Below are 19,688 nucleotides of genomic sequence, written 5' to 3' on the forward strand. Positions count from 1 at the left end.
CACACACCTAGCCACGCTACCAACACACACACACCCAGCCACGCTAACACACACACACACACACACACACACCTAGCCACGCTATACACACACACACACCTAGCCACGCTACACACACACACACCTAGCCACGCTACACACCTGTCGCTACACACACACCACACACCTAGCCACGCTACACACACACACCTGCCACGCTACACACACACACCTAGCCACGCTACACACACACACCTAGCCACGCTAACACACACACCTGCCACGCTACACACACACACACACACACCTAGAGCTACCACAGCTATACACCCACCTAGCCACGCTCACACACACCTAGCCACGCTACACACACCTAGCCACGCTTAGCCACGCTACACACACCTGCCACGCTACACACACCTAGCCACGCTACACACACCTAGCCACGCTTAGCCACGCTACACACCACCTAGCCACACTACAAACACACACCCTAGTCACGCTACCAACACACACAAACCTAGCCACGCTACCAACACACACACCTAGCCACGCTACCAACACACACAAACCTAGCCACGCTACCAACACACACACCTAGCCACGCTACCAACACACACACACACACACACACACGCCACGCTACCCACACACACACACACACACACCCTAGCCACGCTACCAACACACACACACACACCTAGCCACGCTACCAACACACACACACACACACACACACACACACACACACACACACCTAGCCACGCTACCAACACACACACACACACACCCTAGCCACGCTACCAACACACACACACACACACACCTAGCCACGCTACCAACACACACACCAAGCCACGCTACCAACACACACACACACCTAGCCACGCTACCAACACACACACAAACCTAGCCACGCTACCAACACAACACACACCTAGCCACGCTACCAACACACACACACACACACACACCTAGCCACGCTACCAACACACACACACACACACACACACCTAGCCACGCTACCAACACACACACACACACACACACACCTAGCCACGCTACCAACACACACACCTAGCCACGCTACCAACACACACACACACACACACACCTAGCCACGCTACCAACACACACACACACACACACACACCTAGCCACGCTACACACACACACACACACCACACACACACACACACCCTAGCCACGCTACACATAGCCACGCTACACACACACACCTAGCCACGCTACACACACACACCTAGCCACGCTACACACACACACCTAGCCACGCTACACACACACCTAGCCACGCTACATCACACACCTAGACGCACACACACACACTAGCCACGCTAACACACACACCTAGCCACGCTACCACACACACACACTAGCCACGCTACACACACACACACACTAGCCACGCTACACACACACACACACTAGCCACGCTACACACACACACACACCTAGCCACGCTACACACACACACACTAGCCACGCTACACACACACACACCTAGCCACGCTACACACACACACTAGCCACGCTACACACACACACACACCTAGCCACGCTCACACACACACACACCTGTCCACGCTACACACATTCACACCTAGCCACGCTCACACACACACACCTAGCCACGCTACACACTGCCACGCTACACACACACACCTAGCCACATACACACACACACCTAGCCACGCTACACACACACACACACCTAGCCACGCTACACACACACACACACCTAGCCACGCTACACACACACACACCTAGCCACGCTTCACACACACACACACACCACGCCACACTACACACACACACACACACACACACACACACACACACACACACACACGCTACACACACACACATTCACACACACACCTAGCCACGCTACACACCTAGCACGCTAAACACACCTAGCCACGCTCACACACCTAGCCACGCTTCACACACCTAGCTACGCTACACACACCTAGCCACGCTACCAACACACACACCTAGCCACGCTACACACACACACACACATACACACACACACACACACACCTGCCACGCTACATACACACACACACATAGCCACGCTCTACACACACCTACCACGCTACCAACACACACACACACACACCTAGCCACGCTACCAACACACACACACCTAGCCACGCTACCAACACACACACACACACACTAGCCACGCTACCAACACACACACACTAGCCACGCTACCAACACACACACACACACACACACACACCTAGCCACGCTATTCACACACACACACACACACACCTAGCCACGCTACCAACACACTATTCACACACTGCCACGCTACAACACACACACACCTAGCCACGCTACCAACACACACACACCTAGCCACGCTACCAACACACACACACCGAGCCACGCTACCAACACACACACACCTAGCCACGCTACCAACACACCCACACCTAGCTACGCTACCAACACACACACACCTAGCCCAGTTATAACACACCCGTCGAGAGCCCGAGGCCCAGTTATAACCCACCTGTCTAGAGAGGCCGAGGCCCAGTTAACCCACCTGTCTAGAGAGCCCGAGGCCCAGTTATAACCCACCTGTCTCGAGAGCCCGAGGCCCAGTTATAACCCACCTGTCTCGAGAGCCCGAGGCCCAGTTATAACCCACCTGTCTCGAGAGCCCGAGGCCCAGTTATAACCCACCTGTCTCGAGAGCCCGAGGCCCAGTTATAACCCACCTGTCTCGAGAGCCCGAGGCCCAGTTATAACCCACCTGTCTAGAGAGCCCGAGGCCCAGTTATAACCCACCTGTCTAGAGAGCCCGAGGCCCAGTTATAACCCACCCGTCGAGAGCCCGAGGCCCAGTTATAACCCACCTGTCTAGAGAGCCCGAGGCCCAGTTATAACCGACCCGTCTAGAGAGATCGAGCGGCTGCTCAGGCAGAAATAAAACCATTATAATTTATATATAATCCGCTGAGAACCTCACACACACAGAAATGCCACCCAGCAACACATTTGGTGGAGCATTGTAAAAAAGCCTGCATGCAAGCGCACACACACAGAAAACACTGAAATGTTTACAATGCTCTGCCAAATGAGTCTGTGTCCACAGGGGGGCAGCACTAGCCTTTATATGTACATCACTAGACCACACAGACAGCTACCGTAAATCCCTAGACCACACAGACAGCTACCGTAAATCACTAGACCACACAGACTCACACAGATTCACATACTGTCTACATACACTATTCACATACTGTCTACATACACTATTCACATACTGTCTACATACACTATTCACATACTGTCTACATACACTATTCACATACTGTCTACATACACTATTCACATACTGTCTACATACACTATTCACATACTGTCTACATACACTATTCACATACTGTCTACATACACTATTCACATACTGTCTACATACACTATTCACATACTGTCTACATACACTATTCACATACTGTCTATATACACTATTCACATACTGTCTATATACACTATTCACTATAATAATAATAATATATAATAATAATATAATAATAATAATAATAATAATAATAATAATACACATACTGTCTATATACACTATTCACATACTGTCTATATACACTATTCACATACTGTCTATATACACTATTCACATACTGTCTATATACACTATTCACATACTGTCTATATACACTATTCACATACTGTCTATATACACTATTCACATACTGTCTATATACACTATTCACATACTGTCTATATACACTATTCACATACTGTCTATATACACTATTCACATACTGTCTATATACACTATTCACATACTGTCTATATACACTATTCACATACTGTCTACATACACTATTCACATACTGTCTATATACACTATTCACATACTGTCTATATACACTATTCACATACTGTCTATATACACTATTCACATACTGTCTATATACACTATTCACATACTGTCTATATACACTATTCACATACTGTCAATATACACTATTCACATACTGTCAATGCGGTCTTTACACATTATATATATATATATTTATTTCGGTCTCGGACATTGCTTGCTGATGTTTCTTAATTTATTTGTATTTTTCAGAATGATTTATTTATTATTGCTAGATATTACTGCACTGTTAGAGCTAAAAACACAAGCATTACATGAATTACACCTGCAATTACATCTACCAATCTGAGTACGAGGACAATAAACGTTGATTAAGGGTGGGTGTGTGTGCGTGCGCGTGTGAGTGCGCGTGTGTGTGCGCGTGTGCATGTGTGGGGGTGTGTTCTTAGCTGCAGAATCACATCTTATAAACAGCAACACAAGTTAGACATTTTCACAGCTGACCAGGAAGCCAATGTGACAGACACAGCTCTAATCCACACAAACTGTCTGGCTTGACACTGGCTACACACGGACAAAATATCAACAGCATCACCAAGACAATACGCCATAGTAGTTGAAAAGGCTCTACAAAAATAAATCAAAATGTATTTATATAGACCTTCGTACATCAGCTGATATCTCAAAGTGCTGTACAGAAACCCAGCCTAAAACCCCAAACAGCAAGCAATGCAGGTGTAGAAGCACCGAAAGGTGTAGACATGCCTTGATAGCAAAACTGCTGTAACAATGCCATAACAATATGTTTAAATACAGTACTATGAGGAAGGATGATTCTCTTGGGTGGTCTTCGTTTTGGAGATGGACGCAATACGATGGAAATCTGTGAGACTTGGAAACAAGGAGATGAGGAGAGGAAACAAGGAGATGAGGAGAGGAAAGAATGATATGAAACAAGGAGATGAGGAGAGGAAACAAGGAGATGAGGAGAGGAAATAATGATATCAAACAAGGTGATGAGGAGAGGAAACAAGGAGATGAGGAGAGGAAAGAATGATATGAAACAAGGTGATGAGGAGAGGAAACAAGGAGATGAGGAGAGGAAAGAATGATATGAAACAAGGTGATGAGGAGAGGAAACAAGGAGATGAGGAGAGGAAAGAATGATATGAAACAAGGAGATGAGGAGAGGAAACAAGGAGATGAGGAGAGGAAAGAATGATATGAAACAAGGAGATGAGGAGAGGAAACAAGGAGATGAGGAGAGGAAAAAATGATATGAAACAAGGAGATGAAAAGAGGAAACAAGGAGAAGACATTCCATTTCCAGGTCAGAGAGCGAAAGTGGGAGGAGCCAGTGGCAGTGACACACTTTAAAATGTGAGTTTCAGTCCCAAAACCAGTCTAACAGTCTTAAATAAAACCTCTCTCTCACCAAGGAAACGCAGTAGCCTACCTGCAAACCTCACCTACACATTACTACAGGCAGAAAGAGGGGGAGAGAGTGAGACAGACGGGAGACAGAAAGAGAGACAGAGAGAGAGCGAGAGACAGAGACAGACACAGAGAGAGACAGAGAGAAAGCGAGAGACAGAGACACAGAGAGAGACAGAGACACAGAGAGAGACAGAGACACAGAGAGAGACAGAGACACAGAGAGAGACAGAGACACAGAGAGAGACAGAGACACAGAGAGAGACAGAGACACAGAGAGAGACAGAGACACAGAGAGAGACAGAGACACAGAGAGAGACAGAGACACAGAGAGAGACAGAGACACAGAGAGAGACAGAGACACAGAGAGAGACAGAGACACAGAGAGCGAGACAGAGAGTGCGAGACAGAGAGTGCGAGACAGAGAGTGCGAGACAGAGAGTGCGAGACAGAGAGTGCGAGACAGAGAGTGCGAGACAGAGAGTGCGAGACAGAGAGTGCGAGACAGAGAGTGCGAGACAGAGAGTGCGAGACAGAGAGTGCGAGACAGAGAGTGCGAGACAGAGAGTGCGAGACAGAGAGTGCGAGACAGAGAGTGCGAGACAGAGAGTGCGAGACAGAGAGTGCGAGACAGAGAGTGCGAGACAGAGAGTGCGAGACAGAGTGCGAGACAGAGTGCGAGAGAAGAAAGCCAAAACAGAATGACTCAAACTATCCCCAGACAGACATTGTAAGGCACTCAGAGACCGGCACGAGTATATCCCCAGTATGATTTCACTCCAGAGCCAAAGATCACACAGACCATCCCTCGTCTCCCTCGTCCCCAACAGCCAGTATATCCCCAGTATGATTTCACTCCAGAGCCAAAGATCACAAAGACCATCCCTCCCTCGTCCCCGACAGACAGTATATCCCCAGTATGATTTCACTCCAGAGCCAAAGATCACACAGACCATCCCTCCCTCGTCCCAGACAGCCAGTATATCCCCAGTATGATTTCACTCCAGAGCCAAAGATCACACAGACCATCCCTCCCTTGTCCCCGACAGCCATAGTAACAGTGTAGAGAAATTCTTCTCTCTCTGGTTTCACTCTGGCTGCATCCTGCTTTTCTGTGGTCTGATTGGCTAAATGTGTGTGCTGTGTCCTCAGGTTGGAGCTTTGAGTTACTGTTTTTCAGGGGGGAAACCAGAGTCTGGTTTCTTCATATATATATATATATACACACAGAATGAGAGGTACATCTGACCTTTCAGTGTCTCTGTATGTAGATCAGGGGCCCAAAGGCTCACTGCCCTCTCTGGAGGGATCTGAACTGAAACCCTTCGGGGGTCCCAGGGTTAATCCCAATCAGCCCATGCTGCCACTGGAGACGGTATCATAGCAACCATACCCTCACACCCAGCCTCTAACCTCTGCAGAATAAACAAACCGTGTAGAGAGACTGACTAAGGAACAGACAGATTACAAAACTAATAAAATACAACACTGCAGACAACTTAAGACAGATGTTAGACCACAACAGCAAATCTTTATAACCAAACTACAACGTAAAAACCAGACTAACTAACTTAGAAATTGCCTATAAACCAAACTGCAGCCAAGCTACAACTCTGCAGCCAAGCTACAACTCTGCAGCCAAGCTACAACTCTGCAGCCAAGCTACAACTCTGCAGCCAAGCTACAACTCTGCAGCCAAGCTACAACTCTGCAGCCAAGCTACAACTCTGCAGCCAAGCTACAACTCTGCAGCCAAGCTACAACTCTGCAGCCAAGCTACAACTCTGCAGCCAAGCTACAACTCTGCAGCCAAGCTACAACTCTGCAGCCAAGCTACAACTCTGCAGCCAAGCTACAACTCTGCAGCCAAGCTACAACTCTGCAGCCAAGCTACAACTCTGCAGCCAAGCTACAACTCTGCAGCCAAGCTACAACTCTGCAGCCAACTCTGCAGCCAAGCTACAACTCTGCAGCCAAGCTACAACTCTGCAGCCAAACTACAACTCTGCAGCCAAACTACAACTCTGCAGCCAAACTACAACTCTGCAGCCAAACTACAACTCTGCAGCCAAACTACAACTCTACAACCAAACTACAGACAACCCAACTGCCAGATAAGAACAGAAGTTCTGGTGTTGCTAGGTAGGGATCTGATCCAAGCAGACGCCAGATATCTGAAACTGGAAACTCCTGAGAGATTAGACAGGTAATCCTATTGGGCAGTCTTTAACACCCCCCCCACACACACAAACACACAGGATCAGGCATACCACATCTCCTGCTTCATATGGGGCATAAAAGGACAAACATCAGAGAAAGCCAAGGTGAAGAGGAGGTGAGGGAGGGACTCACCGTGACTGGGGCTGAGCGCCATGTTCTCAGAATTCAAAGCTTCGTCAAAACGCCCATATATTGTCTGTAACCTGTAGACAAGAGACGGGAAATGTCAGAATACACACATCTGCATGCACAACAACACACACACCAGCACAAGTGTAGCACATATCGGTGCACCTGTTTGCAACACCACACACACCATCCTCAATGTCAAGGTTGACATGAAAAACAATAAGACCAGAGCAAAAAACACACGTGTGTGTATACACACACACCGTCCTCTTGGCAGTCAAAACCCCTGACAGTTTAGCTCTCCTGATTTCTGATGATTAGCGTAGTGCCAGGCTCCTCAGCTGCATAGCAATTCCACACCGCTCAACAATTAGCCGACATGATCATTTCCATATTGATTAATGCAATAGCGTAGTGTAGCCTAGCCGTTATCCAAATAAGAGTAGCAGCAGCATTTCCATGTGGGATGATTAATGGGTCGGCGTGTTGCTACGTCGCGTAGCGGTAGCTCCCATACTAGTGTCACACGAGTCCTCTGCTCTTTGTATCCAACATGGTGCAGTGACTCACAGAGACGGAGGGAGAGAGGGACAAGGGGAGGGGGCAAAAGAGGGAAAAGGGGAGGGGGCAAAAGAGGGAAAAGGGGAGGGGGCAAAAGAGGGAAAAGGGGAGGGGGCAAAAGAGGGAAAAGGGGAGGGGGCAAAAGAGGGAAAATGGGACGGGGCAAAAGAGGGAAAATGGGACGGGGCAAAAGAGGGAAAAGGGGAGGGGGCAAAAGAGGGAAAATGGGACGGGGCAAAAGAGGGAAAAGGGGAGGGGGCAAAAGAGGGAAAAGGGGAGGGGGCAAAAGAGGGAAAAGGGGAGAAAAGGGGAAGGGGGAGGGGAGAGAGGGAAAAGGGGAGGGGGCAAAAGAGGGAAGAGGGGAGGGGGCAAAAGAGGGAAAAGGGGAGGGGGCAAAAGAGGGAAGAGGGGAGGGAGGGAGAGAGGGAAAAGGGGAGGGGGCAAAAGAGGGAAAAGGGGAGGGGGCAAAAGAGGGAAAAGGGGACGGGGCAAAAGAGGGAAGAGGGGAGGGAGGGAGAGAGGGAAAAGGGGAGGGGGCAAAAGAGGGAAAAGGGGAGGGGGCAAAAGAGGGAAAAGGGGAGGGGGCAAAAGAGGGAAGAGGGGAGGGAGGGAGAGAGGGAGGGGGAACGGGAGAAGAAAGAAACAAGGAGGAGACAAACTCATATTACACCGCGAAGCACCACCCATTGGAAAATATTACATCTCAGGCTTTGAGTGTGTTTTGAATGACGTGCTGTGAGAAAACATGACTTTTTTTAAACTGCTCTAATTACTTTGGTGACCAGTTTGTAATAGCAATAAGGCATCCCGGGGGTTATATTGGACATATACCACATGGCTAGCTAGTTAGTTTTGGTCATGGAGAAAAAGCACATGGCTAGCTAGTTAGTTTTGGTCATGGAGAAAAAGCACATGGCTAGTTAGTTTTGGTCATGGAGAAAAAGCACATGGCTAGTTAGTTAGTTATGGTCATGGAGAAAAAGCACATGGCTAGTTAGTTAGTTATGGTCATGGAGAAAAAGCACATGGCTAGTTAGTTAGTTTTGGTCATGGAGAAAAAGCACATGGCTAGCTAGTTAGTTTTGGTCATGGAGAAAAAGCACATAGTTAGTTAGTTATGGTCATGGAGAAAAAGCACATGGCTAGTTAGTTAGTTATGGTCATGGAGAAAAAGCACATGGCTAGTTAGTTAGTTTTGGTCATGGACAAAAAGCACATGGCTAGCTAGTTAGTTATGATCATGGAGAAAAAGCACATGGCTAGTTAGTTAGTTATGGTCATGGAGAAAAAGCACATGGCTAGTTAGTTAGTTATGGTCATGGAGAAAAAGCACATGGCTAGTTAGTTAGTTTTGGTCATGGACAAAAAGCACATGGCTAGCTAGTTAGTTTTGGTCATGGAGAAAAAGCACATGGCTAGCTAGTTAGTTTTGGTCATGGAGAAAAAGCACATGGCTAGCTAGTTAGTTTTGGTCATGGAGAAAAAGCACATGGCTAGTTAGTTAGTTATGGCCATGGAGAAAAAGCAGATGGCTAGCTAGTTAGCTACAGCAGGTTCTACCATTTCACAATAGCCTAGAATCACTAGTTATTACTTATAAACTAAATACAAAAAATGTACACTTTTGTTTTTTTAAACCTTTTTTTAACCTTTAGGCAAGTCAGTTAAGACCAAATTCTTATTTTCAATGACGGACTAGGAACAGTGGGTTTAACTGCCTGTTCAGGGGCAGAACGACAGATTTGTACTTCGTCAGCTCAGGGATTTGAACTTGCAACCTTCCGGTTACTGCTCTAACCACTAGGCTACCCTGCCGCCCCAGTCACCTGGTTATCAATGCAAAAATAGGTTACTTTGACAAATGACCAATAGACCAGATCAAGGAACCAAGAGACAACACTGCCTCCACAGCTGCGGAAGGAATGATACTGCGCGTCTCAATATTCAGGAAGTACAAAAGTATGTCGGCCATCAAAAGTATTCGGCCATCAGATTTACCACCAATGCTCTTTACACAGGACTGCACTCTATACTCCTCTGTGAACTGGTCATCTCTGTATACCCGTCGCAAGAGCCACTGGTTTATGCTTATTTACAAAATACTCTTCGGCCTCATTCCCCCCTATCTGAGATATCTACAGCAGCCCTCATCCTCCACATACAGCACCCGTTCTGTCAGTCACATTCTGTTACAGGTCCCCAAAGCACACACATCCCTGGGTCGCTCCTCTTTTCAGTTCGCTGCAGCTAGCGACTGGAACGAGCTAAAAGGATGAGGGCTGCAGTAGATATCTCAGATCGGGGGGAGTGAGGCCTAACACTCAAACTGGACAGTTTTATCTCCATCTCATCATTCAAAGACTCAATCATTGACACTCTTACTGACAGTTGTGGCTGCTTTGTGTGGTGTATTGTTGTCTCTACCTTCTTGCCCTTTGTGCTGTTGTCTGTGCCCAATAATGTTTGTACCATGTTTTGTGCTGCTACCATGTTGTGTTGCTGCCATGTTATGTTGTGTTGCTACCATGTTGTTGTTGTTATGTTGTGGTGCTACCATGTCGTTATGTTGTGTTGCTACCATGTTGTGTTGCTGCCATGTTGTTGTTATGTTGTATTGCTACCATGTTGTTGTTATGTTGTATTGCTACCATGTTGTGTTGCTGCCATGTTATGTTGTATTGCTACCATGTTGTTGTTATGTTGTATTGCTACCATGTTGTTATGTTGTTATGTTGCTACCATGTTGTGTTGCTACCATGTTGTATTGCTACCATGTTGTTGTTATGTTGTGGTGCTACCATGTTGTTGTGTTGCTACCATGTTGTATTGCTACCATGGTGTTGTTATGTTGTGTTGCTACCATGTTGTATTGCTACCATGTTGTTTTTATGTTGTATTGCTACCATGTTGTTGTATTGCTACCATGTTGTGCTGCTACCATGTTGTTGTTATGTTGTGTTGCTACCATGTTGTTGTTATGTTGTGGTGCTACCATGTTGTTGTTATGTTGTATTGCTACCATGTTGTTGTCATGTTGCTACCATGCTAGGTTGTTGTATTGCTACCATGTTGTTGTCATGTTGCTACCATGCTAGGTTGTTGTGTTAGGTCTCACTTTATGTAGTGTTGTCTCATTGTGATGAGTGTTGTCCTATATTTATATTGTATTTTATTGTATTGTATTTTTTTTGTCCCAGGCCCCCGTCCCGGCAGGAGGCCTTTTGGTAGGTTGTTTAATGTAAATAAGAATTTGTTCTTAACTGACTTGCCTTGTTAAATAAAGGTAAAATAAAATGTTGAATGCTGGAGCGTATTTTGTGACGATTGCAACTCTACACTCTGTACCTTCCATCTCCGTAGTGTGGATTACCTTTACATAACCTCAGACATAAAGAAACACACACACACACACACACACACACACATGCACACACACACGGGAGGGGCTTTTGCGCTGCCAGCACAGGGAACGAAAACTGCCGCTCCCTCCTCTTCATCTCAGCATATTTACTCCCTCTGCCTCTCCTTTTCTCACTCCTTTCTTTTCCTAAGAATGTCACATTTATCATAGATATCCCTTCCTCCTCTCCTCTTCCTCCCTCCTCTCCTCTTCCTCCCTCCCTCAAGGCTAAAACACAAATATGGTGAGGCTTACTAACATAACCATTTTCTGTTTCTGAAAGTAAGACAACCACTGTAAAGACTCAATCTTTCTCTTTTTTACTCTCACTTCCTTTCCTCCCTTCCTTCCCCAATCGTCCACTCTCTCAAATTTTTATATCCACTTTTTCCATAATATTTATTTGTATATCCACTTTTTCCATAATAATATTTATTTTTATATCCAATTTACATCATATTTTTTTTAATATATATATTTTTTTACATAATATTTATTTTTATATCATTTTTTTTATATACAACATACAATTCACCTGCAGTGAATCTGCTCAACATTTACATTATGTGGTATTATATTACATTACGTTCCAGTCATCTAGCAGACTGTCCCATCCGGAGCAACCAGGGTTGAGCGCCCCGCTCAAGGGCAAATCAACAGACCCAGTCGACTGGGGGACCCGAACCAGCGACCTCTCGTTCTAACCACCAGGCCTCCACCATCGTTCCTCACCCTTCATCTCCACCCTCGTTCCTCACCCTTCACACCGTTCCTCACCCTTCATCTCTACCCTCGTCCCTCACCCTTCATCTCCACCCTCGTCCTCACCCTTCATCTCCACCCTCGTCCCTCACCCTTCATCTCCACCCTCGTTCCTCACCCTTCATCTCCACCCTCGTTCCTCACCCTTCATCTCCACATCGGTCCTCACCCTTCATCTCCACCCTCGTCCCTCACCCTTCATCTCCACCCTCGTTCCTCACCCTTCATCTCCACCCTCGTTCCTCACCCTTCATCTCCACCCTCGTTCCTCACCCTTCATCTCCACCCTCGTTCCTCACCCTTCATCTCCACCCTCGTTCCTCACCCTTCATCTCCACCCTCGTTCCTCACCCTTCATCTCCACCCTCGTTCCTCACCATTCATCTCCACCCTCGTTCCTCACCCTTCTCCATCTCCCCATCATTCCCTCTCTTTTACCCCCTCTGCACAGCATTCACATAGCATGAAACATGTTAATCATTCTCACAGAAAGACAGAGAGAGCGAAGGCAGAAAGACAGACAGCTCTAGAGGAGGTAAAGACCACCGTGAGGAGAGAGTCTTACCACAGCTCTGAAGGAGGTAAAGGCCACCGTGAGGAGAGAGCCTTACCACAGCTCTGAAGGAGGTAAAGACCACCGTGAGGAGAGTCTTACCACAGCTCTAGAGGAGGTAAAGACCACCGTGAGGAGAGAGTCTTACCACAGCTCTAGAGGAGGTAAAGACCACCGTGAGGAGAGTCTTACCACAGCTCTAGAGGAGGTAAAGACCACCGTGAGGAGAGAGTCTTACCACAGCTCTGAAGGAGGTAAAGGCCACCGTGAGGAGAGAGCCTTACCACAGCTCTGAAGGAGGTAAAGACCACCGTGAGGAGAGTCTTACCACAGCTCTAGAGGAGGTAAAGACCACCGTGAGGAGAGAGTCTTACCACAGCTCTAGAGGAGGTAAAGACCACCGTGAGGAGAGTCTTACCACAGCTCTAGAGGAGGTAAAGACCACCGTGAGGAGAGTCTTACCACAGCTCTAGAGGTAAAGACCACCGTGAGGAGAGAGTCTTACCACAGCTCTAGAGGAGGTAAAGACCACCATGAGGAGAGAGTCTTACCACAGCTCTAGAGGAGGTAAAGACCACCATGAGGAGAGAGTCTTACCACAGCTCTGAAGGAGGTAAAGGCCACCATGAGGAGAGAGCCTTACCACAGCTCTAGAGGAGGTAAAGACCACCGTGAGGAGAGCCTTACCACAGCTCTGAAGGAGGTAAAGACCACCGTGAGGAGAGAGTCTTACCACAGCTCTGAAGGAGGTAAAGGCCACCATGAGGAGAGAGCCTTACCACAGCTCTAGAGGAGGTAAAGACCACCGTGAGGAGAGCCTTACCACAGCTCTGAAGGAGGTAAAGACCACCGTGAGGAGAGAGTCTTACCACAGCTCTTGAGGAGGTAAAGGCCACCATGAGGAGGTAAAGGCCACCGTGAGGAGAGAGCCTTACCACATTTCTAGCGGAGGTAAAGGCCACTGTGAGGAGTCCCCCCCCCCATACCAAACGCCCTTTACCCACACCCCCAGTCAACAAGGAGGTTCATATGCGGACACCTACTACAGAGAGGTGTCCACCCCCACAAAAACACAGGATGCACTCCACATCCTGTCCTAGCCTGGCTACATTAATTATTCACCACGGGCACCAACAACCTGCGAGAGGAGAAGGAGAGAGTAGGCAGCCTGATCAACAGAGTAGCAGAGAGGGCCTCACCATCTCCACTCCGCTGCCCCAGAAAGACTTTCCTCCCCGCCCCATTCAGAGAATCAACGCTGACATCACCAGAGGGTGTGGCCCCCGCCCTCCACAGGAACCCCTCCCCTCCACAGGGCCCCCTCCACTGGGCCCCCTCCCCTCCACAGGGCCCCCTCCCCTCCACAGGGCCCCCTCCACAGGGCACCCTCCACAGGGCCCCCTCCTCTCCACAGGGCCCCCTCCCCTCCACAGGGCCCCCTCCTCAGGGCCCCCTCCACAGGGCCCCCTCCCCTCCACAGGGCCCCCTCCCCTCCACAGGGCCCCCTCCCCTCCACAGGGCCCCCTCCACAGGGCCCCCTCCACAGGGCCCCCTCCCCTCCACAGGGCCCCCTCCCCTCCACAGGGCCCAACAGCAGGACCAGTGCAGCTACGCGGAGGTTCATAGAGGACAGGAGAATTATGGAGGATTGAGTGGATTAAACAGCTCCTCCAATACATCAGCACTTAACACCCACATACACATATATCAGAACAAATGTTTGCTGGTATCCTGTTTATCTCACTCTTAACAACTTAGCAGTTAATAGTTATTGTATTTTTAATACAGTGTTATTCTCTCTTCTTGCAACATGAAATCCCTAACAGTTAACATGTGGAACATTCAGGGCCTAGACTCCTCAACCTTTAGACTGAGGTTAGATGTTGACGTCATCGTTCAACAGGAGACATGGCGTAAGGCTGACATCATCTCTAGGAGACAGAACACGTCTCCTTCCTGAGCGGTATGACGGCTGCGTGGTCTCATGATGTATATACTTGCGTACTATTGTTGGTACAGATGAACGTGGTACCTTCAGGTGTTTGGAAATTGCTCCCAAGGATGAACCAGACTTGTGGAGGTCTACAATTTTTTCTGAGGTCTTGGCGGATTTTTTTTTATTTTCCCATGATGTCAAGCAAAGAGGCACTGAGTTTGAAGGTAGGCCTTGAAATACATCCACAGGTACACCTCCAATTGACTCAAATAATGTCAATTAGCCTATCAGAATGACATCGTTTTCTGGAATTTTCCAAGCTGTTTAAAGGCACAGTCAACTTAGTGTATGTAAACTTCTGACCCACTGGAATTGTGATACAGTGAAATAATCTGTCTGTAAACAATTGTTGGAAAAATGACTTGTGTCATGCACAAAGTAGATGTCCTAACCGACTTGCCAAAACTAGAGTTTGTTAACAAGAAATTTGTGGAGTGGTTGAAAAACGAGTTTTAATGACTCCAACCTAAGGAAAATAAATAAACACACACACACACACACACACACAGCAAAAGAAGCACAACTGAAATTGACCAAATCAAATGTAAAAAAGACCACAGATGACAACTGGTTTGATGCAGATTGTAAAACAATGAGTAAAAAATTTAAACACTATCCAACCAAAAGCCCAGAGCCCAATAATGGTGAATTACGCCTTCATTACTATGAGACTTTAAAACTCTATAAACGTAACACTCAGAACCATAAAAGCACAGTACAACAGCAAGCAGCTGACACTAATTGAGGAGCCCATAAACACAAACAACTTCTGGCAAAATTGGAAAAACCTAAAAATAAATAAAAGTGGAATTAGTGATACGAAATGGTGACATATGGACAACCCATTTTAAAACACTCTACAACACCGTTGAAATTGATGCAAACGCAAAACAATGACAAATTCCTGAAAAGTTGAATGGATTAGAAAAAGCTGTAAAGGACCATCAGAATCCACTGGACTCCCCCAATTACTGACCAGGAGCCCTATAGGAAACTTCATGCCCTCAAATGTAAAAAGCATGCGGACCTGATGGCATACTAAATGAGATGCTCAAACTCACTTGTACAACATTTCAATTGGCTATATTAAAACTGTTTAATTTGATCCTGAATGTAGGTTATTTCCCTGACATCTAGAATCAAGGACTCATAACCCCAATCTTTAAGAACGGAGACCAATTTGACGCTAACAATTACAGAGGCATTTGTGTGAACAGTAACCTGGGAAAGGTTTTCTGTAGTATTATAAATGTAAGAGTAATAAACTTCCTTAATAAACACATCTGGAGTAAAAGCCTAATTTGATTTATACCAAAACATTGCACAACCGATCATATTTACACCCTACACACACTGACAGATAAACATGTCCACCAAAATAATACCAAAATACACACTTGCTTTATCAACTTCCAAAAGGCATTTGATTCTATTTGGCATACAGGACTGTTCTACACAGTCACTGAAACTGGTGTAGGGAGTAAAATATATGACATAATTAAATCAATACGTGCAGCATTAAAATTGACAAGAAAATAACCTAACTATTTAAACAGGGGCGGGGCCTTCGCCACAGTTGCAATCTGAGCCCTGCACACTTCAATATTTACATCAACGAATTGGCAACTATTCTAGAAAAATCATCAGTCCCATTTCCCCAAATGTAATGATTAATTATGTTATTATTATAAATCTCCAAACAATGCTTTGGCAAAATCTACATTGTTACGTCATGCCACTAAAGCAAATTTAATTGAAATTGATAGAGAGAGAGAAGTCAGAAAGAGAGAGGAGAGAGAAGAGAGAGGGCAGAAAGAGAGAGGGCAGAAAGAGAGAGGGCAGAAAGAGAGAGGGCAGAAAGAGAGAGGGCAGAAAGAGAGAGGAGAGAAGACAGAAAGAGAGAGAAGTCAGAAAGAGAGAGAAGTCAGAAAGAGAGAAAGGGCAGATAGAGAGAGGGCAGAAAGAGAGAGGGCAGAAAGAGAGAGGGCAGAAAGAGAGGAGAGAAGTCAGAAAGAGAGAGAAGTCAGAAAGAGAGAGAAGTCAGAAAGAGAGAAAGGGCAGATAGAGAGAAGTCAAAAAGAGAGAGACGGCAGAGAGAGAGAGAGAGACGGCAGAAAGAGAGAGAGAGACGGCAGAGAGAGAGACGGCAGAGAGAGAGAGAGACGGCAGAAAGAGAGAGAGAGACGGCAGAGAGGAGGCTGTGTGTGCTCAGAATGACAACACTACGGACTCCTTATTACGGTAACCAGGGTGACCAGAGAGCAAGTATACTCAATGGAGCTCTTCAGAGACGACACACTCCTCCCTCTCTTCCTCTGTCCTCCTCTTCATTGTCCAGTATAAAGAGTCTCTGTGTGCGACAGTGTGAGGGGCAGAGTGGAGCTTGGTGTGGACTGGGACAGATATACACTTAGTATTCATAGTCCAAACCACTGACAGAGATCACTGGCCAGTAAAAAGACCACAGCAACAAAACCTGCAGACTCGACCGACCAAACTACTCATTTTAGAAGTATTCTTCACAGACCATTATTCTCCACAGGTTTCTCCAAAAGTGTCAACGATAATGGAGTGACGCCAATACATGACACAAACACACACACACACACACACAACACACACACACACACACACAACCACACACACAGACACACACAACCACACACACACAACCACACACACATAAAACCACACACACAAAACCACACACACACACAACCACAACCACACACACACACACAGACACAACCACACAGACACAACCACACAGACACAACCACACAGACACAACCACACAGACACAACCACACACACACACACACACAACCACACACACACCAACCACACACACAACCACACACACACACACACACAACCACACACACACACAACCACACACACACACACCACACACACACACAACCACACACACACACAGACTCACCGTGCGGCAGGCAGGCCACTCTTTCCCAGGTCGGCTCTGACTCTCTCCCCTATGTGGCGATACACATCCACCAGAGATGTTGTGGCAGCCTCACGGACCTGCACACAGGACACACAGCATCCCACAATATAGGTTATCCAGTATCGTTATATACATAACTAAATAATGAAAATATATATTAAGCAATTCATATTATTCACAGTTGAGTTAGCAGATCTCTTAACAGGGGGATAAAAGCATCATGTTTAGTATGATTGTAATGACATCAGATAACTCTGGCCGGCCTAGCGAGAGTAAGGTGTTACCCTGCCCTGTGTGTGTGTGTGTGGTGTGTGTGTGTGTGTGGTTGTGTGTGTGTGTGTGTGTGTGTGTGTGTGTGTGTGTGTGTGTGTGTGCGTGTGAATCATCTACAGAGCCTTCAGAAAGTATTCACACCCCTTGACTTAGTCCACATGTTGTGTTACAGACTGAATTAAAAATATACGTTTTTTTCCCCCTCACCTCATCTACACACAAAACCCTATAATGACATAGTGAAAACATGTTTTTAGAAACTTCTGCAAATGTATTGAAAATTAAATACAGAATTCTGATTTACACAAGTACTCATACCCCTATAAAATGTTTAAATCGCCTTTGGCAGCGATTACAGCTGTGAGTCTTTCTGGGTAAGTCTCTAAGAGCGATTACAGCTGTGAGTCTTTCTGGGTAAGTCTCTAAAAGTGATTACAGCTGTGAGTCTTTCTGGGTAAGTCTCTAAAAGTGATTACAGCTGTGAGTCTTTCTGGGTAAGTCTCTAAAAGTGATTACAGCTGTGAGTCTTTCTGGGTAAGTCTCTAAAAGTGATTACAGCTGTGAGTCTTTCTGGGTAAGTCTCTAAAAGTGATTACAGCTGTGAGTCTTTCTGGGTAAGTCTCTAAAAGTGATTACAGCTGTGAGTCTTTCTGGGTAAGTCTCTAAGAGTGATTACAGCTGTGAGTCTTTCTGGGTAAGTCTCTAAAAGTGATTACAGCTGTGAGTCTTTCTGGGTAAGTCTCTAAGAGTGATTACAGCTGTGAGTCTTTCTGGGTAAGTCTCTAAGAGCTTTGCACACCTGGATGGTACAATATTTTCACATTTTAAAAAATGTATGTGAAAATTCTTCTCTGTCAAGTCGGTTGTTGATCATTGCTAGACAGCGATTTTCAAGTCTTGACATAGATTTTCAAGCTGATTTAAGTCAAAACCGTAACTAGGCCACTCAGGAACATTCAATGTCGTCTTGGTAAGCAACTCCAGTGTTTTCTAAGTTATTGTCCAGCAAAAGGTGAATTTGTTTCTCAGTGTCTGTTGGAAAGCAGACTGAACCAGGTTTTCCTCTAGGATTTTGCCTGTGATTATAGCTTTTCTTTTTATCTTAAAAAACTCCCAAGTGGTTGCTGATGACAAGCATACCCATAACATGATGCAGCCACCACCATGCTTGAAAATATGAAGAGTGGTACTCAGTGATGTATTGTGTTGGATTTGCCCCAAACATAACACTTTGTATTCAGGCTAAAGATCATTCCTTTGCGCATTTCTTGCAGTATTACTTCAGTGCCTTGTTACAAACAGGATGCATGTTTTGGAATATTTGTATTCTGTACATGCTTCGTTTTCACAATGTTGTTGATCCATCCTCAGTTTTCTATCACAGCCATTAAACTGTGTAACTGTTTAAAAGTCACCTTTGACCTCATGGTGAAATCCCTGAGCGGTTTCCTTCCTCTCCGTTAATGGAGTTATTAACGACGCCTGTATCTTTGTAGTGACAGTACACCATCCAAAGGGTTCTCTCTCTCACCC

General features: G+C 46.3%; 1 protein-coding gene across 1 annotated transcript in view; it reads right to left on the reverse strand.

Annotated features, from left to right (window-relative positions):
- The window catches only part of LOC118397938 (CLIP-associating protein 2-like), a 149,238-nt gene that overhangs the window by 92,654 nt on the left and 36,896 nt on the right, over positions 1 to 19,688 (reverse strand). Inside the window, exons 6-7 of the mRNA XM_052469456.1 lie at positions 17,862 to 17,959; positions 7,649 to 7,719 (exon numbers count right to left, since the gene is read on the reverse strand). Coding sequence (XP_052325416.1) covers positions 7,649 to 7,719; positions 17,862 to 17,959 — 169 coding nt within the window. The remainder of the gene's footprint in view (positions 1 to 7,648; positions 7,720 to 17,861; positions 17,960 to 19,688) is intronic.

The sequence above is a fragment of the Oncorhynchus keta genome, chromosome 19, assembly GCF_023373465.1.
Source record: "Oncorhynchus keta strain PuntledgeMale-10-30-2019 chromosome 19, Oket_V2, whole genome shotgun sequence".
Taxonomy (NCBI): domain Eukaryota; kingdom Metazoa; phylum Chordata; class Actinopteri; order Salmoniformes; family Salmonidae; genus Oncorhynchus; species Oncorhynchus keta.